At 39.8% G+C, this 26,340-nt stretch overlaps 1 protein-coding gene across 1 annotated transcript; it reads left to right on the top strand.

Moving 5' to 3' along the window:
- Window positions 1–18,645: 18,645 nt before the first annotated feature.
- Window positions 18,646–23,383, top strand: chrnb3a (cholinergic receptor nicotinic beta 3 subunit a). Its single transcript, XM_054604111.1, has 6 exons — window positions 18,646–18,687; window positions 19,601–19,710; window positions 20,338–20,851; window positions 21,966–22,156; window positions 22,458–22,674; window positions 23,252–23,383. Exons 1-6 carry the CDS (start codon window positions 18,661–18,663, stop codon window positions 23,381–23,383), a joined length of 1,191 nt encoding a protein of 396 aa, XP_054460086.1. The 5' UTR covers window positions 18,646–18,660.
- The last annotated feature ends 2,957 nt before the right edge of the window (window positions 23,384–26,340 follow it).

The raw sequence follows: 26,340 nt of genomic DNA on the forward strand, positions 1-26,340 counted from the left end.
AGAACAGTGGGAGGGAGAACAGTATTGCATTCTGCCAATGGTATTGTGATTTCACTGCAAAAATATATTATAATGCATGCTGCTTCCAAACATTCCCGCGAATAAATGAGAAAATGCATTTTACAAAAACAATGCAACAATTTCAGGGTTACAATAATATCTGTGACAAAAACACAGATATCTAGCACTTTGGAACAAATTAGAGGGACAAAGTGTTTTGGGTAGTTGAGTGAATATTTTAAGCTAGCTGCATGCGAGCACATGCACATAAGCTACAGTTACAATATCACTTTGTGTGAACACAAAAGGAAATTTTAGCTCAAGGGATATAGTTGTAAGGTTCAAAAGCCTGCCTTCACAAACACAACTCTCTATAAAATGTCCCACAATTATTCCACAGATTGTGCACAAGCAGCAAGCCACAGACACAAGAGTGCACATTTAAGCCTCAGATTTTGAGATCACAAACTCATGCTGCCAGTTACCCACACTTTGAGTAATGAGTCAACAGTATTATGTTCCATGGACCTAATTTAATGATGTATTTTGAGTGATGATTGTCAATGCTCTGATTAATAAACGAAAAAATAAATAATGCTTTGTTTGTGTTTAGTTTAGTTTAGTTGGAACAGCTAGCATCTCAGAATTGTCCAATGTACTCCGGGAACTGTGGATTTAAGCATTCCAAGCTTAGACCGAATAAAATATGGACATAGTTTTCATGACGTCACTAATAGGTTTCTGAAGAGCCGATGTGAAGAGAGAGACCACTGTGTATGACAACCAGTCATTTTACATTTCCGATATCTGAGCCTTTTTCCCTTCAATTATCTCAATTCAAGAGTCCATATCTCTTCTTAACTGAACACAAGGGATACATTGACATGTGTGTGAGTGTCTTTTTGATACAATAGAAAGCTGCATTATCTTGTTTCAACATAACAGTTGAATTTAAAATGAGAAAAACAGAACATCATAAAACGAGGGAAGGTGTGCAGCTGTGATTATAAAATATTTAAAGTCAGACCAAATCCCGTTTTCTGTGTGTGCTGTGTAGCTTTGACAAACTGCCTGTTAGCCTGTGTAGCTCTATTCACTGCTCTATTAATGGCTTTAGTATGTTTTATTGGGTCATCTTATTTTCAGAACCCCTGATATGAACCCTTCTGGCATGTGAGCGCTTGCCTCAGGATTAAATACAAGTCTGTGCTCATGTCCAAGGTGTCCCACAGGCAGACCCAAGCATCATCCCCCTCATTTTACTGTCTCATTCTCTTCTTTTCTCAACCAACCTCTGGGACTTTAATTTAGTCCTTCATTTATTTCTGTGTAATCAACAACATCAGGAGGATGGTGGGACAAATCTGGTTGGTTAACAGCCTAGTTGTATAACCTTAAAATCATGCTCCAGTGACTAACAAATAAGGCTCTTTTGGGTCCGCAGAGAAATGTTGATTCCTCAAGAATGTATTCTCATAGTACATTTACAGTACATAGTAGCAGGATAAGTATCACTTGTGTATTTGTCTGTGAACAACCCCTCGTGTGTAGTACTTTTCATCATTATAGAGAACAAGCCAGACAGGAAAGAAGGAACAAGTAAGATGCTCCATAATTTATGAGAGGTTTGAGACCCCACAGTACCAAGCCAACCAAGTCCTTGGAGTCCCGTGGAGAGCTGTAGAGAGTGATGGAGCTGTTCATGACTATTCACTAGCAAGGGACACCATGAAAGCAATTAATAAATCAAGCATACTTTGAATTATAAAATGTTAACAGTTTTAGTCAACGGACACTGTAATGCACACCTCCTCCAATATATTTACCTACTACAGCGAGCTAACGCTCAAGTGCAATTTCCAATGATAGGTGGGGTTGATCGTCGCAAATCACATAATTAAATACAATTATTTATAATGCCTTGAAGTTCAAGATGAGTCATCGGAAATATTGTAACTTTAAATAAGAGAGGTATTTTGCTTTAAGATTACAAAAAAAATGAAAACTATATCTTGTTTCACCAGGTCTTCAATACACAGAAATTAGACATGATCTTCTTATCTTGAACTCAGGAAGAAAGCCAATAACTGATTTCCCAAAAGGCTGAATTATTCCTTTAAAATATCAGCAGGTTCTATTAATAAAAAAAATAGAAAAACATCAGATAGATTACCTTGCAATCATAAAAAATATTGGTAGAATTAGTGGGCCACAGTATCACACATAAACATGGAATTTCATGGAAAAATAATATATTGCTGTGATCAAGCAACTTTGCTAAAACTGTGATTAAACATAAACATACAAGTGCGGTGTGCACTAACCAATACAGTTTAATATCAATATATCTAGTCAGCCAAAGTACTAATTTACTAAAGTGCTTCCTCAGGAGGCTCCATACCACTGATAACGAAGGGTCATTTCAGGGAAGTCAAGCAATCTACTTTATGATCTGACACACTAAGACAAATGGAATGACATATACATCCTGCCTATCATCCTCCCAAATGATTGTGGTGGCACAAACTGATAGCACTGTGACGAGATAACCCAACTTTAATGACCTACCCCGCGCCAAGTGCTCTTCAGAGAACAGGAGTGGCCAACATGAGATATGTTTTTATAATAACACACTGATCGCTCTTTTAGTATCAACTCTTCTTTTTTATACACTTTAGCTGCACTCACAGTGTACTTTTAGCGCTACGCAATGAAAAGCAGCATTCACTAGAGGCTCCTCTACACAGTTTTAGCTTCCATCATCTCCGCTGAGATTTGTAAGGCACACTTAAACAGAGTAAGGTCTGATTAGTTTATTGAAACAAAGATTTTTATTGCTACATATTTTCCTTTAATTCCCAGCAAAGCGAAAGTGTAATAATCAATCTGTTGTGAAATGAACATGTTTGTAGATATTTGAAGATCCAGTTACAGAAATTCATGATAAATCACATGCAAAGCTTTTATGAATCCTTACGGTTATTCCACAAGTTTCTATTTTTAGCATGGATACAGTAATACAACAGGAACAATGTGTGTGTTATATGTGTGTGTGTGTGTGTGTGTGTGTGTGTGTGTGTGTGTGTGTGTGTGTGTGTGTGTGTGTGTGTGTGTGTGTGTGTGTGTGTGTGTGTTTTTGTGTGTTTGTAAGCATATTAGATAAAAATATTCCATATTAAGGCAGGGCTGGGTGAATCATTATTCTTTGATAGCTGCCACAGTTATACCCCCAGGATACTGCAGAGCTTCAGATACTGGTCTGTTCCAGGCTGGTATTACACAGTAGATCACAGGGTTTGTGTGCGTGCGTGCGTGCGTGATGTGCCTGTGTGTGTGATGTGTGTGTGTGTGTGTGTGTGTGTGTGTGTGTGTGTGTGTGTGTGTGTGTGTGTGCACTGATATACTGAGACATGCAGTGTGAGTGTGTGTGTGTGTGTGTGTGTGTGTGTGTAAGTAGAGGGAGTAAAATAAGTAAGGGAGAAAGAGTCTGATTGAGTCATACCTTTAACGCAGGGTCCAGAACATTTTTGTGACAACTTCAATGGTGGAGCGTGAGGAGTGTGTAGGTCTGTGTGTGTACGTCTTTGTGTGCAGATGGTGCATGAGTGCATGTATCAAGGTACGCAGGATCCAAGAGTGCAGACAGTGGGTCGAACTGAGTCAGATCTCTGTCTCTCTATCAGAATATTTTTTGTGACAGCTTCAGCAGAAAAGAGGCAGAGAAGTAGAGTGGAAATGACAGACTTGGTTTTACTTAATGCCAACTCCTGTCCCTTTGGTGTGTGTGTGTCTGAGTGTGTCTGAGTGTGTATGTAACATGTATTTGCTTGTGTGTTCTTCTGATGCCCTCGTTTTTCCAAACAAAATGTTGGACAAATAAAACATCAGATCAGCTTTTGATGTGTTACTGCACAGAACAGAGCTGATGTTACATGACTGTCAATGAAGTGATGACTTTCACAAATAACTTCCCTTCTACACTGCAGACCAACAGAATTTACTACAACATAAACTATAAATCACATCACATGGAGTCCTAAATTTGTTCACACACTCATGTTGAGCAGACTGACCTTCAAGTTGATTAAAAATACTGGTCCCCACAAGGTAAACCATTCGATTTAAGGGTTAATTTATTTTTCTTGTTAAGGTTTAGGGTTTAGGGTTTAGGGCCAGGTCAATGATTAATGAGTTAGGGTTGGGGTTGAATAAGACTGTTTAATCCATTGCTTTAGAGAGACTGCCCGATGTTTCCGATTCAAAGGTTTAGGGAAGCTGTTTTGTAGAGTCCTACCAGAATAGTGTCATTGCTGCTGCCTCTGGTCCCTGGTTGAAAAAACTACCATCACAACAATAGCAGTTCTTTTTACACTTATTTCCCCCAGAAGGTAGTAATAAGCCCCTTCCTCGAGCACCATAATGAGGAGAAAGAAAGATTTAAACTTACTTGGAAAAGGCACATAACTGAGATTAATCCTCCAACTGAAGTGTTCCAAATAGGTATTTCAGTTTTACTAGCATGGAAATGCAAATGTGGACAGGGTCATTAAAAAAGTTGTGGTGCTGTTTCTATAAAACTTGTAAGTTCAACCAATTAAAACATAAGGCTGTTCTCGTACACTGTTAGTAGCTACGTATACTTACTGGTAGTGATATAGTATAATTTGTATATAACCCATCAATTCTTATGTAATTTACATAATTGTGATCCAGTGCAGGTGACATTGTATAAAGGGTGATTAAGCATGTGTAGGGAGGCGCTAGAATTTCAGCTTAAGTGTGTGGTTGGGCAAATGCACATCAGGTTAATATCCCCACCTCTGATTATGCAGCTGGTTTCCAGCATCTGGACTCCACAACACAGCGGATGAGACAGTTCAAGACAGTGCAAGGATTATGAGTTTCTGACTTGTAAACAGCATTCACAATAACATCATGTTGTGTCTAAGAGTTTCATCACTTCCGACATGGTGCTTAAAACCAAATCAAACATGTGCAATCAATGTAATTAAATCCAAATTGAATAGTTATATAATGTTAATGTCACTACAGTATTTTTTTCAAGCCTTAAATGACAAATTTGTAATCATGAATTGCCTGATGACATAAGAAATCATGGGAATCTTTGCCATATCTAATATCCATATCATATGTGTTGATGAGACAATACACATATGGTAAATGTTAGTATAAGTCTCCAGGGAATTATTGTAAGTAGATATGATTACCTCCCTAAGGGTCTGAAACAAGCATGTGTGTGTAAGTGTGATTGTCTTCACTTCCCTTTTCTTTCTTTTCCTCTTGCCTTTATGCATGAACTGGTGTGCTAACGAAGCCCACAGCATGTCCTCTTTTCTCTCTTTGACCGATTCTCTTTGTGTATGCCTCCCCCTCCTCCCCCATCCTGTGGCCCCAGCATGTGCTGGGCGGCAGGGCCGGCAGGATCTTCCTTGCTTTTCCGTATCATTGAAAATCGACCGGCTTGGGTAACGGAGGAGTGGATGGGCAGAGTGAATGCAACCCTGCCACTGCAGCTGCTCCTGGCCACGGCAACTGGGGCAGAAAATCAGACTTATCGCTTTGCCATAATCAGCAAAGGATTACAGTTTCCTATCTCCCTGACCCTCTGTGTCCCTTTTTTGTCTGCCGCTTCTTCCACATTCTGATTTTCATTTGACGATTTTACCTTTCTCAGGTGTGATTTTGCTCTTAAGTGTCTGTTTTACTTGCTGGTTTTCTCCTCTCTTGCTTTCTAGCCTTTAAACCATCTAAGCCTTGCTGTATATGTATAAGAGTGTATGTGTGCATGTGCAATGGTATGTGCACCAGCTCATACAGAGAGCTCGTCGCCCTGAACCTTCCATAAGCACTACAGAACGAAGCTATGGTCCTCTTTCCCTCTGTTGTCCATCTCCCATCGTTTCTCTCTCTCTCACTCTTTGTCTCTGTCTAAGACGACCAGGCTTAGAGGAAGATTTAGCTTTATTCTCCTGGGTGCTGTTCCTAGCTAGAGCTACTGAATCAGTCTTGGTGGTTGAGTCTTTGAACAGCCTCTCATGTTCACCCTCTGTTAAAGTGAATGAGTGGATGCCTGTTTAACTTGTCTGTGAAGTAAATGCTGTTGCTGAAACACAGGTCTCTCAAATAGAATAAACACAAGAAACCTCCCAACTTTTTAATAAAATATAAATACATAAGTATAAAAAGGAGGGACAGGAGGAGTTAAGGGAAGTATAATATCATGACATGAAATGAGTATGACAAATGACGGCAGCTGAAGTCCCAGGTATTAGCTTGTGGGATTCAAAGTCGAAATCATGTCAGCTTTCTCTAAATCTTCTAGTGTGAAATTTAGCTGATTATGCTTCTACTGCAATGCATAGATCCAGTCTCAAAGTCATCAGGCTAATGCACCATAACACTGTCTTACCAGTGGGTCTATTTGAATGTGCTTGGTAGGTAAACACACACACTCACATTTCCCTTTCTATTTCGTCAAATGACTTTTTGATTTTATATTTAAAAAAAGACTCCATTCTACAAACGTAGGTAACCCTGATGACATGGATAAGGTCTTTTTCTCTAGAAAGCTTTGTTTTCAAATGCTGAGTAGGTTTGCACTCTTGATGACGAGTAAACTGATCTTGCTATGTAATTGATGGAGTCAACTAGCAGTAATCCTAATTTCACAGTCAAAGTGGCCTCTATTTTCTTGGTCTGAAGGGTTTAAACTGGATAAAAAATAAATGCAAGATAACAGACTCATGGAAACAGCCACAGGCAAATGCTCCTACTGTTGTTTACCTTACTGTTTGGATTGAAAAGGTCACTGAACACACAATGGAGCATGTTAAATAGAAGCTGGAACAACAGCAGTTTAATAACGAGCACAGAGACATTTCTAGTTTGTTTTCCTGCATATGCAGTGTGTGTGTGTGTGTGTGTGTGTGTGTGTGTGTGTGTGTGTGTGTGTGTGTGTGTGTGTGTGTGTGTGTGTGTGTGTGTGTGTGTGTGTGTGTGTGTGTGTGTGTGTGTGTGTCCAGGCAGTCATGACTTTATGTTTTTGCATTAAGCATCGGTCTGTTGAGGTTACCTGAAAGGGCAGCTGCAACACCACAGTGACTGAGTAATCCAACAACATAAGATATTGCATTAGGTTACTCCACATCCCCTTTCTTAGACAAAAACATGGCACTTACATAATGCAATACGGTAAGTAGAATAATCCTAAAAAATGACACAAATGTGAAAAATGGATTCCATGGTGCTCTCTGCTATGCTCAATTACTATTTTTCCCCCTCAAAGAGAAAAAAGGGGAAATACATTGTGGATGAAAACTGATAGTAAACACATTACAAAGCTGATGTAAAGCATAAAAAGAAAGAAAGTAAAAAAGAAAGAAAAAAGATGTGTGTCTCCTGTTCCAAAATATTCAAGAGTTTTGACAATTCAGTCATAAAGATCTCTCTCTTTCATGCAGTAATTAAAGCACAGATTGCTCTCTAGACCTCCCCTCAGCTCTGATGACCTTAATGTGAACTCATTTCCTTAATTAACATGGATTGGAAGTGGAATGAGACTAATTACTGAAGTAGTCTGAAATTTAAAGACCATCCAGAATCTACATTTACCTCAAGCGTTGGATAACAAGACTGAAGCGATTTGTGTGCACTGACACAGAAGAGTTTGTTTGGGTGTTAGATAAGCAGGAAGGTCATGCTTACTTGGTGTGTGTGTGTGTGTGTGTGTGTGTGTGTGTGTGTGTGTGTGTGTGTGTGTGTGTGTGTGTGTGTGTGTGTGTGTGTGTGTGTGTGTGTGTGTGTGTGTGTGTGTGTGTGTGTGTGTGTGTGTGAGACAGATAGGCTAGGTCCCCCTGTGGGCAAGTCTTGGCAATAGTAGAGAAGCGATCAGATGCCTGAGCAAGACAGCATTTAATGAGATGCTTATAGGCAAAGCATTCAAGTGCCATGTGACCTGCATGTGTGCAGCAAATAGGTATGTGTCCATGTTGATGATGAATTAACCATCAAATCCCATGCATTTGTTTGCGTGTTTGTGCGTTGGTGCAGAATGATTCACCTTGCAGTTCTTCTTCCAGCTGCTGTTAGCTGAAAATTAATTATGCGGGAGAGAGAGAGAGTGTGAGAGAGAAAGAAGAGAGAGAGAGAGAGAGAGAGTCCATCTCCTACACTTGCTTGCCTCGACTTCTTTACGAGTCAACTAACTGCTGATTTGATTGCCTAAATAAATCACACAATTCAAATTAATCTGAGCTTTCTGTTCTCTGTAAAATACTCTGGCGGTCGGACCTTTGCACCTCCATAAATCCACTCCCATTCTTCTCATAGCAATAGTAAACTGAACCGGAAGAGATGCACATTTCTCAATTTCCCAACAGTGTATGGAAACTCTCTGCAAGATCGATAACTATAGATCACGTCATCTGCTCAGCCTGTACAGCAGGTAATTAGATCAATTGTGCCATAGTAAGTGCTCATCCTCGCCACTTCATCTTCAATCAGCGAAAGGTGATAGCTTTGGAATAACAACATATGGAAAATAAAAGCAGAACTACTCCCAGTCTTGTGGGCTCCCTTGTACAGGAATCAGGCTCTAATCGGGGTCCATGATGCCCACACGCATTAAGGGCTCTAATCAGATTTGGTGTCAGGATGTGATGTGGCAGAATGGATTCTTCCAGTCATCTGGGATCCTTTCTCACTCAAGTTACCTTATATCATTTGCATGGATTCATTTTTGGTTAAAACATTCTTTGTGCTTGTTGCCTCATCCATAGCCTCCTGTTACATTACGAGATCATGGCATGCCATGTATGGTATGCAGTGACAAGGCATGATAATATGTGGCTGACTGAATGAAGCATTAAATTGCACTCTGATGATTTACAATAATGTGCAGACGCACTGAAGATAAAACAATGTGATGGGCTTCTGAGAGGAAACTTACATGTCCCTGCTTCCTGTGAGATGATCGTAAGTCATTTCACATAAACTAAAGTGCCTCAAGACATCTATGACTGTTTCACTTAAAGTAAAGTGGGAAACCCTGTTGTTCAACCCAATCCTGCTCATTCATGTCAACTTTCATGCAGTAACTTGATTTGGACCTTTGATAAAGATTTTTTTGTTCACTTAGACAGGAAAACATAGAAAAAATAGGGTCCAGGTTGAAAAATACTGAAGTAACCCTATTGTTTTGAGCACCACTTTTGTTTTGTGGTTTAATAGGTTCACATTTGTGTCTCTCTTAAAGCAATACTTATATGCCCTTAACTAAGGCCACTCCATCAATGGTGATACATATGTAACGTAACGGACCTGGTAATTAAACTCAACAGGATAGTAAACTGCTTTTAAACTATTAGATTATACTCTTTTATATAAGGCAATCCCTTTCCTCATCATTTATTATTTTGCATTGCCTTGCATTTGACCTGCATCCAATTGGCTTTTTATCTAATATTATTTCACACCATTATATCTATCATCCATCCATCCATCCATGTATCTGTTTGTCTGTCTGTCTGTCATGATTTATTTATTTATTCACCTCTGGATGGGATCCGTCCTCCCTCCATCCTCAGACGGGCTAGCCCTCCTCCGTCCCGCCCTCAGCCCGGCTCTTCTCCGGCAGCATCCATCTCTGCACCCGATCCCTTACACACAAAACACGAGAAGAGGAACAATACAGGCGACAGAACAAGGGTTTGATAAAGAAAAGAGACTCGACATCGACATCAGACCTGGACAGCACCCAGAGGTGGTCCTCAGGAGGTCCGACTGGGCTGTTGAAGTGCACACTGCAGGACTGTGTGTGAACAGCACAATGATTTGATCTTCTGGATTCATCCGATCGGTGTTGTAGATGATTGGAGGGAGCATGAAGTTTGCGGTTGCGGTGGTGTGGTTGTCCCTTGCTCTCGGGGAGGCTACTATGGAAGGTAAGACACACAGTCATCTTTTAACTGTTGAAGCTAAGCTACAGTACGTCTTATTTGCCTAATAACCTAAGGGTTAATTGACTTGGGATAGCCTCACATGTTTGTGTTTTTGGTGAGCATTTGGCATCGTGTTGCGCGTCAAAACACAGCATCAGCACCACTTTACAGTCCCATTAATCTAGCAGAGTTATTGACCAATGCGCTCCATCCTGCACAGATACTCCTAATTTTGAAACAGTTTTATATCCATACTATATGGATCAGATGTGATGACTAAATGATGGGGTCAGGTGAGAGGAGCACGGTCATGATTTATTAAAGAAGGGAGCACAGCGCCCCCCTTGGGATGTACGACTGAGCTTGGCTGTATATCACACTGCAAGAGAACAATATAGGACAATAAAACACATTGAAATGAATGGGAAAAGAATTCCCTAAGATAATAAAGCTGTGACTCAGGTATGGTCTTGTTTATGAAAAGTAAAGAATGAGATATTGTGTCACTGTGGTGCTGAGCTACAGAAAGTCAGTCTTCTGTGTGAGTGTGTGTTGCTTTCAGTTTATGCTACAGCATTCACACAACTTTAATCTCAAGATGGAGTGGCTCTTGGCAGCACACGCTGTACCACTCTCTTGCTGTATATTATTTTTTCTGTTGTGTGTGTCTGCTAGTGACAGGGAGGAGAGAGTATGAATGATGAAGTTCATGAAAGCGATTACTCTATCACCTCAGAGAACAATTATGTGTCCCAGAAAGCCTCTGTCCACGATTAAGTTAATGATTAATCACATTTTAAACTGACACTGAGCTTCCTGCAAGGGAATTATGTTACCCACAATTTAAATGTTCAGTTCACGAAAATTACAAAAAATTCAAAAACATTTTCTCACTTCCCTGTAGCATCATGCAGATGGCTCGGATTTTATATGTCCAGCTTTTCAAATATTCGTCTCCGACATGTATGGTGTCAACTCATAAAAGATGAATGGAAAATAACCTTAACAGGAATAATGTCCCAGTTACTCTGGTTTTCCAGATACCTTGCTGACAACAATTTCCATAGGAACTATTTATTTGCAGTAGTTCCAATGAAAACGCCAGGTGTAGGCTGTGTACAGTAGTACTGCACACATGCGGTCACCTGTGGTCATGTGATGCTGAGTGTCTTTGACATCCAATGACTATGTGTGAACCGTTCGCTCATACACATTACAGTACACGTCTCAAGGGCCTGATGACTGATGGGGTTAACCATTGTGAAAACTCTTGGCTCACCCAGAGTCAGAGTTATAAATCCACTCCATTCTTGACAAGACCTGCCCCGCGTAACTGGTGGAGGCAGAGATGATTGGTTAAAGTTGGGTGTTGACCTTGAGTAGGGTCAAGATAGCTCGTTGGTCAGGGCATAGGACCTCAACAAATCAGGTTACCGGTACCTCGTAAAGCATGGACGCCTGGCCAATGTTAGAGCTTGAGTGCTAAAAGGAAAGCAGTGGGATTCATAATAACGTCCCCTAGAGATTCCTGTCCTGTTGCATTATGGGTAAAGCTGTTGCACTATGAGCAGTGGTGTCAGATTGTAAAGCATGCTTCTCTCTCTTTCTTTATGATTCTCTCTTGAATCCTGCCTTAAACATGTCCCCTTTCCCAAAGGTCTGGAAGCATCTCATTAGAAGTCAATGACAATTGCATTCAGAAAAGGGATTTTGCAGTAGTGTGAAAATTTTTTAGCTCCCCTCTGTTTTCCCTCCCATCCTTTTACCCTCAGTGGTATATCCTGCTGTTATTCCACAGTGAACAGCTGGTGGAAGGGACAATGTGATCGTACCACTGTGTCACCCATCGGGTGTTTTAGATTGAGGAGATGGCAGGGTGTTTCATTGAAAGCTGGGTCAGCCTGTGTCTGTATCAATACTAAGCATGCTGTAGTTTGTCTGTCTTACTTACACACATGCACACACACACATGCACACAGAGTGTACGTGTGTACAATGCCTTGTTAAGTCCTCTGTTAGTAAATACCTAAACACAAAGACACACATGAATGCATCATAATTTCCAAATCAGTCCCCAATCCTCCAATCCCCCCCTGTACGTTCTAATCAATAGTATCCCCTTCACCTCTGCTCAATCAACCACGCACACACACACACACACACAACACACACACACACACACACACACACACACACACACACACACACACACACACACACACACACACACACACACACACACACAGTCAATCATTCTCTATCTGAGGGAGGGAGCTCTTGTAGTGGAATCCATCCCTGTGGTGTTTAACTAGTTTGGCCCCCGTGTTTTTGTTGATGATGATCTTGAGACAGATTTGCTTCCCATAGAGATTCTAAATAGGAACACTGAGTGTACTGATGGGCCTTTCCAAGCCCTTACAATCTGTGCTTTACAGGGGATCTGATGCAATGGGAGGTAATCGGAGTCTGAACAGGCTGTCTACTTTAGCTTTAGATTCCAACACACCCAACAGCAAACAGGAGTAGACTGAAGACAGGGAATGCAGGGTACATCTGTGTCAATGCACACACACCCTTAAGCCCTCTTGTTTTTCTCGTTTCCGTAAATGACAGCCTGGTTTCCTAAAGTCCTGACAGTTTGTGTTTTCTCCTGGGTGAAATCAACGCTACTACTTACGTAACTTAAATTACATAACAAAACACACATCAGCCAAACCATGATCTGTTACTAAACCTAAAAAAATAGTTTTGTTACCTAAACATAACCAAGTAGTTTTGTAGCATTTTTTTTTGTTTCAATTCACAAAGTTAACCACATGCTTAAAACTGCAACTGTAATTTATGTTTCCCTCAAAACTTACTACTACTTTTATGGGAACTAACAACTAACAAGTAATGTTTGTGTATTCAAAACGATCTACTGGTTCTTTGAAGAAAAGGATTCATGGACTGGGTTCATCTAAAAACCACTGAGAATTAGACAGGAAGCAAGAAATCAGATGAGACAAACTGCATTAGGCATAATGCTAGGTGAGCAGGAACGAGAGCGATTCTGTTCAAACAGATGGAAATGAGAAAGGAATTGACTGAGTGTGTTGTTGTACTGCAGAGCAGAGTGACATAGACAATGTGTGTGTCAACAAGTAAGCAGTTCATATTCCACTCACCTTGCGATGGACAAGAACCACACCTGTTACCATGGTAACTCTACACAACGAAGATGGCGATATAGTTGTAGCCCGAAAATGCTAAGAAGACAAAAAAATAAAAATGAGACTAATATTATTCTAAAACAATAAAAATCAATTGGGGAAACTAATTTGACCAAAACAAATATATTTGAATCAAAATTGTGTGCGAACATGTACACTGTTTCATAGTAATAGGCCATTACATTGTGGAGGGTTATAATACAAACATTTGTACTTTTCTTAGGTTGTCCTTCAGGCTGTTCTAAAAACATATTCATAAAAATATTTCTAAATGCAATCATAAACCTTATGCCCTTAAGTTTCATTCTTCAAATAGCCCGTGAAGGTGAGAACTTAAACAAGAAATAACAATAATAAATAAATTGTTCTGGATAATGAATGTGTAAATTCAGGGACAGATAAATAGTTTAAGTTAAAATCAACCCAAAAAACTAAATATTGAACTACAGTAGCAGAATATAGAGTATCAAGTGATCTATGTAGATTTGCTTGCGCTGTGCACAACCCTGTGTTTAGAAATAAGCTGAAATGGGAATTTGCTCTCGACTTGCTATCTGTTTTGCTGTCTGTTCTCATTCCCCTTGCCCCAGTTAACTTCTCCTGTACCAACCTCAACCCTGCCCACTCATCCTGTCTCTCTCAGTCACTAAAGGGAATTGCTCCGGGTCACTCCGTCTCACTCCTTCCCTTATCAGCTCTCTCCATTCCCCTTGTTTGAGAGGGTATTGATTTAAACTCTTCTTTTCTGTCTATCCGCTTCCGTCTCCTTGCAACACTACCATTGGCAGTGCCAAATATCGTCCTCTTATTGCAGTCGAATGCTCAGAACTCAGCGTTGATAGAGTTACCGAGGGAGCCTCTGTTGTGCAGCTTAAGTATAAATACCAAATACTGCTCTGAGCGCCCAGCACATGCTGCTGTCATCTGCATCTTTCATGAGTTATAATGAGTAACAGGGAAGAGGTTCCCTGTCTTGCTCAGGGACAATTTGACAGGATATATAGCTCCTGATGAGCATGCTGGCTGTCAGTAGAATCAAGTATGTAAACTTTAAGCCACTGAGGAGTCGCCGATAATGTACTTTTAACCGAGTCAAACCAAACTGAACTAAAGTGTGTTTTCTGTACCTGTCTACCTGAGAGACCTGATATCTCCCATCTGTCTGTTCTTGACTGGGTGGCTGATGAAGTGAAAGCAGTGTTCCTTCAATGCACAGTCTCAGAGTAAACGTCACTCTTTAGCTGACTATTATGTCTTGTGCCTGGCTGCACAAAGCGCTCTGAGCTCAGCTTGTCTCCCCTGGCAATGGTTCTGTCTGAGGTGATCATGTCAGCGTGATCATTTTTTCAGCTTTGGGAGCTTAGATGCATTCGCTCGGCCATGGCCAGCTGTCAGTCGAGGGTTGACAGTGTGTGTGTATGCCTGGCTCTAAGGCCCTGACTTAATTTTTCCCTCCACTTGCTTTTGAGACTCTGGGGAGGTGGTTCACTTTGTTCATGCATGACTGTGTCTTTGTATGTTCTCAAACATGGAAGAAGAAGTTGACATTTATGCACACTTCTGTCTGTGCATATGAATATTACATGCACGCAAAAAAAGTCCAAGACAGTGTTCTCGAATGTCTTGTTTTTTTTTACATTTAGTGGCATGGCTCTAGGTATGGCAATGTCGGTCTGTTGGCTGGTCAGTCCGTCCACCACTTTGGTCCAGACTAGAGGTAGGTGGTATACCGGTTGGACGGCATGGATTTTGCAATACCTTGTTTACCTGATAAATATACCCATTTTTTGGTTTAGTACACATACGAGGACGAAGGAGACCGATGAATGATGTAACTGTTTATACTGTCTATGGTTACTTACGGGTTACCGCTGTTCAGTTTCATCACAGAATTCCTTGCTTTTCATTTTGGCACCCATGGTAAAGGTTAGAGCAGCCTTTGAAAAAAACAAACAACAGTAAATAAGTGGGAAAAAAATATATATATATTCTAATTATTATTTTTGCTGATATCCAGGTTGCTTAGCATGACAGTTCACTTCCAATTAAAAACAACAACATGGCAGCTACTATTGACTCTGATGAATCACATTTTACATTATGGGGCAGGATACTCCCCTCAAAACACATATAGGCCTATACTTCATTGTCATTTATATTTAGACCCAACAAACACATCTGTATTTTATGTTTTATTTCTTACTGAAAATGTGTTCTCTTATAGTGCAAATAGAGTGAAAATTGTTAGATGTGAAAATGTTTTTAGTGTTGTATCCCTTTTGATTTTGTAATACTTTAATATAATACCATCACTGCAAAAGACTGAAAAAATACTGTGGTATAAATTTTAGGACCCCTAGTCCAAACTGAAATATCCCAACAGCCATTGAAGAGATTGTCAATATTTTAACAGATATTCACGGTACCCAAAGGATAAATCCTAACAACTTTGGCGAACCTCTGAGTTGTCCTCTAGCACCAACATGAGGTTGACATTTGGAGTTTTAAGCAAAATATCTCAACAACTATTGGATGTCCCCCTAGGATGCCTTGTAACAACGTTGGTGTTTCCTCGACATCAGCGCACAATTTAAATTCATCACATTATTTAGTTTATAACTAAATATCTGCCAACTAAAAACATTCTCACCATCTTCAGTTATATTGCGTGTTTTGTGCTAATTAGCAAATGTCAGCATGCTAACATGCTTTACTTGTGAACAGGGTATGGATGCCACCTGCTCAACATCAGCATGTTAACACTGTCATTGTTAGCCTTATGACCTCACTGAGCTGCTAGCCTGGCTCTATGAATTACACAATGTCTACACAGCCTGCTTACAGAAGTAAGAGCAGTGTTAGCAGAGAAGTATAGAAAGCCAAGGACCACAAAAACACGTAAAATTGACTTCTGAAGTCACAAACAGTATCAGTCTTCCATGAGTATCTGCACAGGATTCGTTCAGGCTCAGTATTGGGTGTGACAGAATGTCTACATAGCTTATGTAGCAAAATCACCATGTTAGTAGAGCAGCAGTGTCAGCTTCAAACTAAACTACAAATTTCAGCCATACTTATAGTCATATCCATAGCTATATTCTCATGAACAAGCTACCATTTTCTTTCCAATACAAAAATGTTGTCCTCATCTCTATTTTCTTCTCTGGCTCCTTCCAGCACAGGAAGACTTTGTGTCGCTGGCCGAGATGGAGGATTCCTTGTTGAGGAACCTTTTCAGGGGTTACCAGAAGTGGGTCCGGCCTGTCCTGCACTCTAACGACACCATCACTGTATGCTTTGGACTCAAGATCTCACAGCTGGTTGATGTGGTGAGGAAACAACACCCAGATACGCAAACACACAGGAGGCTCTGTCTATAGAAGAACATGCTGCACCCTCATGTCCTGTTGACCTTCATGAATACTACCTTTGTGGAACTCATCCTGATCAAATTTTCCACTCTATGGTCAATATAAGGCCAATTTGTGCTGTTGAAGTTCTTGCAATTGAATTATATGTGAAAGGGAGTAGGTTTATATGAAAGGAATAACAAAGTAGACGTGAATAAAAAATGACTAGGCCATTTTTGTTGGGAATCCTCAGCAAATAAATATGTAAGTGTGTTTTATTTGTGTAGGGTCCTCAACAGATTTTGATTCACCATCTTATTTGTATGCAGCCTTTCAAGATTACTTTGCATTTTAGTAAAATTGACAAAGGCAGAACGAAAGAAGGAAAATCAATATAGTCAGGCTGACCTTTGAAAAACCAATCAGAAAGACAAATCAAACAGAATGCTGAGGACATGACCTCCGTGTCCTAAATGGTAGCTCTGTCCATGCCATAAATTATGTGTTATATTAATATTAGATGGATGGGGGTTTTTCAAATGGACTCTGCATTGATCACATCCTGAGCGCCCTTGAGCAAAGTGGAACCAGACAGGGACTCTAATGCTTCCAGGAGATCAACGCAGCAAACAGTCTCTGTGTGTACCTGTTAAGGAAGCTCCCTGCAGATAATAAAATTGCCTTATGTAACATGGTTAGTAAAATCCTGTTACAGTCGTCTGAGGATCCACGGTTATTTTTTGTAATGGAAAACAGAAGGGAGGAAGTGAATCTCACCATCAATAGGACACATAACAATAAGCAGAACAGGTGATTATTTTTGAAAGAAGAAAGATTCATGGGAAGTTATAGAAAAGAATTCCATGAAAAGAAAATAGGTTCAGAGTTGGCGCATCATCTGTTTAGGACAGGACAGAAGGTTACTATTTAATGTTAAGAAGAGATGATAAAGGAAACCAGGGCAAAGGAAGGCAAATACAAAAGACAGAAAGGCAGGTTAGAAGTGTAAGAGATGGACAGGGATGGCTAGTAAAGGACGTCAACAGAGGAAGTATAGTATAGAGGTTGAGCAGTGTGAGCATAAAAAAGGTGGAGGATAAGGAGATGATGGATTTAAATGGGCAAAAGAGAGAAAAAAAGAAGGGCAGGTAAGAAAGGTTAAAAGGTCCAAAGTAGTCTTTCATAGTAGCAAAACAGTAATGAGGCCATCCGGCTGGAACCAGATCGCATTTATTATTTACACACAGGGCACACAGACACACACACACACACACACACACAGACACACACAGACACACACACACACACACACACACACACACACACACACACACACACACACACACACACACACACACACACACACACACACACACACACACAGCTACCACAACTCTACAGAGGGCCACATTCTGCCATGCAAAAATAATATTTAGAAGAGGGCCATCTTGTGGTGTTCTAGCTAAATTACTGTGATTTAAAAAAAAACACCCCCACCTCAGATCAATTTTTGTTCAGAGCGCGTGGGTATGAAATCAGGTTTGCCTCAGCGCCTCTCGAGAGCAGACAAACTATTTCAATCTATTCCATAGATTTTCTTTCTTTTCTAGTTACATTTTTATGTTTCTGCAAGGCATTTCCTGCACAGAAACTCGACAACTTACATTGAAAACCTTTCTGACTTCCAGAAATTCATTACTGTCTTTGTCCCCATCTTACTCCTCTCCATGCCTTTCTCTTTAGTTTTTTGTATTAAATATGTCAATACTTATTGAACAAATGAGGCAGCTGTGCCAATGCAAGTTTTGCCAGTGATATTGGTCACATAGTATCTGGTGCTTCTCTCGCTCATTAAATTCTGTAGATGTACCCTGAAGCAAGGCACTTAACCCCCAAGCTGTTTTAGCGTGCCTTCTTAGTGGCAAGCAAGAAAGCAATTAACCCTCTTTGAAAAAAATTCCATTTCAACTTGGTTTAAGTTATTTCTTTCATCCCACTCAACCTTTTGTTTCCAGATTCTGGTTTGCCACTCACCTCCTCATTAGCCTCTCTTATCTTTCATAGTAAGCCCCACAGTGATGTATAAATAGTGAACAAAACTTCTTCCCTGTCTTCCTGCAGGATGAAAAGAACCAACTGATGACTACAAATGTCTGGCTGTGGCAGGTAAAAATCAATGCTAATCTCCAAAACTGAATATTTAAATTGTTAGGTGCTATTTGGTGAAACAACCATGACTTGAGTAGATAGGTTATGATCAGTTAATTTTAACAGTTTGATAAACGTATTGTATGATTCATTAGCTGCAATATTATATGGAAGCCAATATAACATTTCAAATGTCACATATTTTGGTGTATAATTGTACTGAAAGACAATTAATGTAGAGTTACAATGTTATGTAAATATATTTTTATATACACATATGTCTATAAGTGCAATGTGAATACAATCTGTGTCCGTACTTACTATCAAACTGCTAGTAGTTAATTGTATGACTTATATTTAAAAGTGCTTTAGTTAGATTTATAGATTCTTGCAAATTTAACATGTTAATTGCTACTGGAGAAATATCTAAATAACATTGATACAGAAAAATCTGAATTAAATCACATATTTTCTTTTGCAGATATTCAGTAATTAAAATGTAAGGGTTTCTAAACAAATGCACACATGGCAGATGTTGGGTAATTCCTTGTCTCTGATCGGCATAGACTAGAGTAATAAGATGCTTGATACATGTGTCTTATTCTTTACTTTCATCAATAACTATTTTCTACTTCTATGTTGATTCTTTAGAGCATTCTTAACTGTGATTCTTGGTTGGACCTCGTATATAAAATCCAAACATAGCATTGAAGGGTATCAACAAATTAGAATATTATAGCAAAGACACATATTGACATTGACAAGGCAACAAGCAAACTCGGGGCAATGAGAAACATAGTTTCCATTTGCTCTGTGCAGTTAAGACTCTGGTGCTGTCCATGGTGCTGAAATGAAAAAGATGCACTTACACTTTCTTAAGTCTAGTGTCAAATCATGTTACTTATCCTGTTGTCTTATTATTTATTTAAAGGAGTGGGTTGATGTGAAGCTGAAGTGGAACCCAGATGACTATGGGGGTATTACCTCCATCAGAGTGCCTTCAGAGACTATATGGCTCCCTGACATCGTCCTGTATGAAAAGTGAGTTATGCAGCACTCTGCACACATCAGTAGCACGTTCTGAGGCACTGCCTGATAACTGTGATGCATTTACATCAATTTTCCTTTCCTTATTCACATCTTTTCAACATCTTACCAGGGGTGTAAATATAGACAGTGAAGGAAGGGAGGTTGCACTGGGACCTGTGGGGTGAGGGGGCCCGTAGAGAGAGCGAGCCCTCCAACAGTATGATGAGAGAAGAACGGGCTGTTATGGTGATTCAGATTGTCACCTAAGAAATAAGTCTGTGATCAAAAATGATGTATTTACTTTAAAATGGTGCAATTTGTTATATATTTCCTTGAAATGGCGAACTTATCTCCATAATGGTTTACTTTTTTGGGGGGGTAAAGAAGTTAGTAGCTGGTTTACAAAATCATAGGCTTATTCTACAGAGAGTAAAATATAAAACGCTATTCAATTGAACGAATCATTTCTTATTTCCTTTGATATTTTTGTGGGTTATATACATGTTGTAATTGTCCCATGTCAAGTTGCTATTAGATCTCGGATCATCCTGTATTTTGATCAGACAATAAGATGGTGTGTGTGTTAATTACTTTTACTTACCACCTCAACCTTTCTCTCTCCTTCTCATCTTCTCCCAGTGCGGATGGTCGCTTTGAGGGTTCCCTGATGACCAAAGCCATTGTGCGTTGGGATGGTACCATAACATGGACTCCACCTGCAAGCTACAAGTCCGCCTGCACCATGGACGTCACCTTCTTCCCCTTTGACCGACAGAACTGCTCCATGAAGTTCGGCTCCTGGACTTACGATGGGAACATGGTGGACCTGGTCCTAGTGGATCACTACGTGGACCGTAAAGACTTCTTTGATAACGGGGAGTGGGAGATCCTGAATGCAACAGGACAAAGGGGAAGCAGGAGGGATGAGATGTACTGGTACCCGTTTCTCACCTACTCCTTCATCCTCAAGAGATTGCCTTTGTTCTACACCCTCTTCCTCATTATCCCGTGCCTCGGCCTCTCCTTTCTAACTGTGCTGGTGTTTTATTTGCCATCCGACGAAGGAGAGAAACTGTCACTTTCCACGTCTGTGCTAGTGTCGCTCACTGTGTTCCTCCTTGTCATAGAAGAAATCATCCCTTCATCTTCAAAAGTGGGTTTCTTCAGGAGGTTTACATCTAAGCCTATATTAATTTAAAAGTTTCTACTAGGCTTTAATTTTTTCAATCTGTCCTACTTTTTCCTGTGTTTAGTTATCCTAATTGTAATCTTAATTATAATATGTACAGATTACAACCACAGCTTTCTCAATTACCTGCATCTTAAACTGCATTTCAACTCATTACTGTAGGAAGCTACTGACGTCAGATACATATAGGTCCAATAAGAAGCCTACAAAGCTCCAAAATACAATGACTGCATCCAAAATCACTGGGTTATTTCAACCTCAGTTTTCAACTGTGCCATATTCTTTGAAGAGTATGTTTCATATGAAAACATCCCACAATTCAACATAAAAAGTACTGAACAAGCAATAGACAATAACAAAGCTTCAACTACCATCTTGCATTGTAGGTATTCTGTAGAAGACAAATTTTAATTACTTCAGTGATCCCCTGACATTTCATCTAGCGCCACAAGTCAAAGATTTCACTCATTCCGTAAAATAGATTGACATCTACTAGATTTACTGAGGCAAAATTGTGTACAAACCTTAATGATTTCAAAACAATGAATCCTATTGACTTTGGTGATGTCTTTTCCTGACCTTTAGTGTCACCATAAGGTTGACATTTTTGTTTGTGAGTGAACTATTTTGACAACGCATGGATAGATTGCTGTGAAATTTGCTATAAATATTCAAGGTCTTGACAGGTTAATTTCAAATAAATGTTGTTAACTTTTCATCTAGCACCATCTTGAAGTCAAGACTTTCCAATACTTTGGTTTTTGCGCAATTACCTGCAAAACTAATGACGTTCCCATCGGCCTCCGCTGTACTTTATGTTTAGTGCTAATTGGCAAATGTTAGAATGCTAACATGCTAAACTGTGAACCTTTCAACATGGGCATATTCACTCTAGAATTGAATGTTAGCACCTAGCTTGCACCACTGTGACTGAGCCGCTAGCATAGCTGTTTTCTTAGTCGCATTAAATATGTGTAATTTATGTTAACAAACTGCTAGAAACGAATCGAAATAACACATATTTCAAAAAGTCAGCTGTTAAACTGATTCAGCAACCTTTACATTTTTCTGTCACCAGGTTATACCACTGATTGGAGAGTACTTGCTCTTCATCATGATCTTCGTCACTTTCTCCATCATCGTCACCGTCTTTGTCATTAACGTCCACCACCGTTCTTCTGCCTCTTACCACCCAATGGCCCCCTGGGTAAAGAGCCTCTTCCTCCAGAGACTGCCCAGACTGCTGTGTATGAGGGGGCACACTGACAGGTAATATAGGATCAACTGTAGTTTAAGGTTGGTCAACATTTTGAGAAAAAGGCTTATTTACTTTCCGTCCAAGAGTTAGAGAAGAAGATTAGCATAGTTTAGCATAACTATAAGCCAAATAATTTACTGGCCCTGGCCAAGAAATACAGCCTTTGTGAAAAAACCAATTGTCGATTTGACAATTTTTTTTGTTTAGTTCCCAAAATGTTGAACTCTTCCATTAATATCTGCCAATACATTGTATGTTATTAGAAGATAAATATGCACAAAAAAATTAAACACTAAGTGTCAATTTCCTCAGATACCACTTTCCAGATATGGAGATGCGCAGCCCAGAGCTGAAGACCCGCAAAGGTGCGGGGAGACGGGGAGCTCCAGGCCACAGTGGAGGTCAGCAGAGAGGCCCTCTCGCAGGGAAGGAGGACGATAACCAAGCCTGGCTGGCCATGCTGGAGAAAGCAACAAATTCAGTTCGCTACATCAGCCGTCACATCAAAAAGGAGCATTTCATACGAGAGGTGCGTGGGCAGACATGGGATGAACGTCTTTGGTTGCATGCTGTTTTACATTCTCTTCTTATTTGTATGCCTCAGCGTTGGCGACAGCCATGGCCTGAGGCATAATGTTTTTAGGTTGTTTGCCCATTTGTCCCATTTTTGTGATGACAATATCTCAGGAACACCTGGAGGGAATTTCTTTAAATATTTCGCAAAAGTCTACTAATTTGGTAAAAAGGTCAAGTTTACATTTTTTTGTCATAACTCAAGACTTCATATGCTAATTTTGACAATTTCTTACAAATGTTTGATAGAATAAAAATGATGAAGTGATGACATTTGGAAGGGGGAAGAGTAATTCTAGTTTGTACTGTCACATCTTATTATTTGTTAAATTTATCTCATTTGCTTAATAATAGCTATTAAAATGACACAAAGTAGTTCTTGTGTCCTTAATGAGGAATGTTTTCACTCTGAAAAAGTGCTTAAGGCTGACACAGATTCACAATTGTGGAACTTTCTTTTCTTTTCTGTCCCTGTTGCTTCTGTCTCTCTCTCTCTCTCTCTCTCTCTCTCTCTCTCTCTCTGTCTCATTCAGGTTGTTCAAGACTGGAAGTTCGTGGCTCAGGTGTTAGACAGGATTTTCCTGTGGGCTTTCCTCACAGTGTCAATACTGGGAACTGTCCTTATCTTCACCCCTGCTCTGCAGATGTACTTCAGCACACCTTGATGAACACACACACAAACTCATGAATACTCTTCAACAGCTACGTCTTGTTTTCCAGTTTGTCTTGTCTGACGGCGACTTAATTAAAAAGCTCAATAAAACATTAACACTGTATATTTATTTTGAAGTAGTAGTTCTAAAGTATGGTTTGCATTTTGTAATGACTAGTTGAACTGCAGTGTTGGATGCAATATGTCATTCATTGTGAGGTGCATGCACAGGAGTGAAAAGGAATGAAAGCAATAAGCAGGTTATAGTAGCGTGTATGATTTGAATATCCATGTTTGTATAACTCTCACATTGTAATTATACATGCAACAAAATGCAGTACATCACTCCATGAATGAGTTATTTTCTGTGTCACATGCACCATGTTGTTCAGCCAACTGTAAATGCTGTAATGAGGATGATAATAAAATAAATATAATGTACCAAATAATCTTTTCAGTACTATTTTGAGGCTAACTTAATGCTTACAACCTGGCAAAGGGGACAAGTATTCGGGAGGACGCCAGGTTTAAAGCATGGCAGTTTGTTTGTGTTAATTTGATAAACTGCTAGTTTGTTTGTTAATAATGTTTGCAACACAAAAGCATCAGACAGTTAAAGGATCTGGACCTTAAAGGGATGTATTTCTGATGGAGAACTGAAGCCGTAATCTGCTCTCTTTAAGGCCCCTAGACTCCTTTGCCAAAACCAGTGATTTTACCATGCAGAACCGCTGAGTCGATCGGTTATTTTACCCAAGTCACACAATAACACAAACTAACCAATTGATCGAGGTCTAATGATCTATCTATGCTCTTAGGAGAGATAAATTATGTTTGTGTTTGGGCTGTAATGACACAGTATCACCACTAAACGGCAGCAAACATCTATTTACCGTTTGTCACAAAAACAGGTGATTTTGCTTTAAGGACACTATGATGTGATAAAAAAGTATTTCAAATATAGTATGTGAGCACACAAATGAGAAGTTACCACATTACATTTTAGGATGCCATGCTGCATACTTTTGTGTCCATGATGAAACACTAATGATGTATATTCGTTCACAGTTCCAACCCGGATGAGTAGCTGCATGGGAGAAGGTTGCAGTCATTATTATCCAACAGAGCAGTGCAGACCTTCAGGGAGAGGTCACAATAAAATATAAACCTGTCTGAAGAGATTAGAAACAGCAGATACTATATGTAGCTCATAATGTTGACATTTGTTGAGATTTAATCAAATATTTGTAGTGTTGGGGTATAGGTCATATAGCATTATACTGTCCCCCCCCTTCTGATCAACTCTACTTAAACGTTCCCCGTGTTGTCAGCTTTGCTAAAGGGCACATCATCATATTAATTACAAGAAGAGACAGTGGCTTCTTCATTTCCCACCCACTAATATTAACTGCTTCAACTTTCTTGTGTAGCCTTCGTGCTTTCGTCACCCACCAAATATTGTTACAAGTGGCAGTCCCTGGTGATATGACTGCGTGGTGTGCTTTGGCCTGGTTCTGGAGATACATGAGTTTGTTCTCTGACTTAGTGAAAGTCTCTCCCCTGTTTCCCCTGCACTTGAACAGTCTGACCTCATCCCACTCTTCTATTATTCACAGCTACTGATTTGACTCAGGCAGACAGGTGTTTGTGTGTGTGTGTGTGTGTGTGTGTGTGTGTGTGTGTGTGTGTGTGTGTGTGTGTGTGTGTGTGTGTGTGTGTGTGTGTGTGTGTGTGTGTGTGTGTGTGTGTGTGTGTGACTCAGACTGTGACAGATCAGGGTGGAAACAAGCTTTCAGGTCTTTGGATAAAAAAAAGATGGCACTGGATGAAAAGTGATCACCAACGTTTTTACAATTCACCCTGAGAGGAACGTGAATGTCTGTACCAAATTTCTTGGAAATCCATCTAATAGTTGTAAAGGAATTTCAATTATAACCACAAATGTCAAATTCATGTTTGTGGCTAGTGGAAGTGTCAGGGGATCACCAAAATATGTACATTTCCATAATCTGGGAACTATGTACACTATTTAGTGCCAAGCCCTCTAGTCGATGTTATATGATATTTCACAGGATATGTAAAGCTCTGCTAGTGACACTGGATGAAAAGTCAGAGGATTAACAAAGTCAGTAGCATTCATCCTCTGAGGGCCAAACATTTCTGAACAAACTTTGCTGGCTATCCATCCAATAGTTGTTGAGATGTTTCAGTCTGGCAGGCAGAAGGCAGGATGACAATACTCTCCCTTGAGCCAGGCAGATAGGGTGGCTTATATGAAAAACAAAACAGAAGCGTTTATCAGAGGCAACTAGAACTGCAATTATACATTTGGGGTTAATACTCTGTATAGACTCAACATAAAATATTTTATATTCATAGAGATTTGGATTCAATTGTAGTATTTGCCTGATGCCATATTGCAACCTAATCCATGTGGGTGAACACAATTTACTAAACTCAATCTAATGCAGTCTGAATCCAATACATACCATTATACCAAGATATTATATTTCTATATCAGGTATTGATATGGTATTGCATTTTAAAAATAACATTGCTTGACAGAGACACATGGCTTGAAATACACAATAAAAGCTAATTCCAAGCAAAATTCAGTGTACAGTGTTGCCTTAATTTTGCATTGACATGGGATTTGCTGACTTTATTTTCGGTGACTCTAGTGTACAGCTCCAGTAGCAATGGACATGAAAAGATTGAAAAGCTGATCAGGGTAGCACTCTGTGCTAGCACCCCTGGTAGAAATACTCAATTTTCTGCTTCACATCTGTTATCACTGCTGGAAAAGTGAAGCTCATCTGGATTGAAAAGCTGAAACACACATTCTCCACAAGGTCAGTGTCATTCTTAATGAAGCAACCCATGGTTGTACATCATGGGGAAATTACAGCTGGGTCAAGATGACTGTATCACCTGTGCTATAACGTATAACGCCCCATATACAAACTGTGT

This window comes from Anoplopoma fimbria, chromosome 9, assembly GCF_027596085.1.
Source record: "Anoplopoma fimbria isolate UVic2021 breed Golden Eagle Sablefish chromosome 9, Afim_UVic_2022, whole genome shotgun sequence".
Taxonomy (NCBI): Eukaryota; Metazoa; Chordata; class Actinopteri; order Perciformes; family Anoplopomatidae; genus Anoplopoma; species Anoplopoma fimbria.

Bases quoted from the DNA above. Each gene is read 5' to 3' on its own strand.
- chrnb3a (XM_054604111.1), top strand. From the start codon at position 18,661: ATGACTACAAATGTCTGGCTGTGGCAG. The intron at 18,688-19,600 runs GTAAAAATCAAT...ATTTATTTAAAG, and splicing joins CAAATGTCTGGCTGTGGCAG to GAGTGGGTTGATGTGAAGCT. The intron at 20,852-21,965 runs GTGGGTTTCTTC...TTCTGTCACCAG, and splicing joins TCATCCCTTCATCTTCAAAA to GTTATACCACTGATTGGAGA.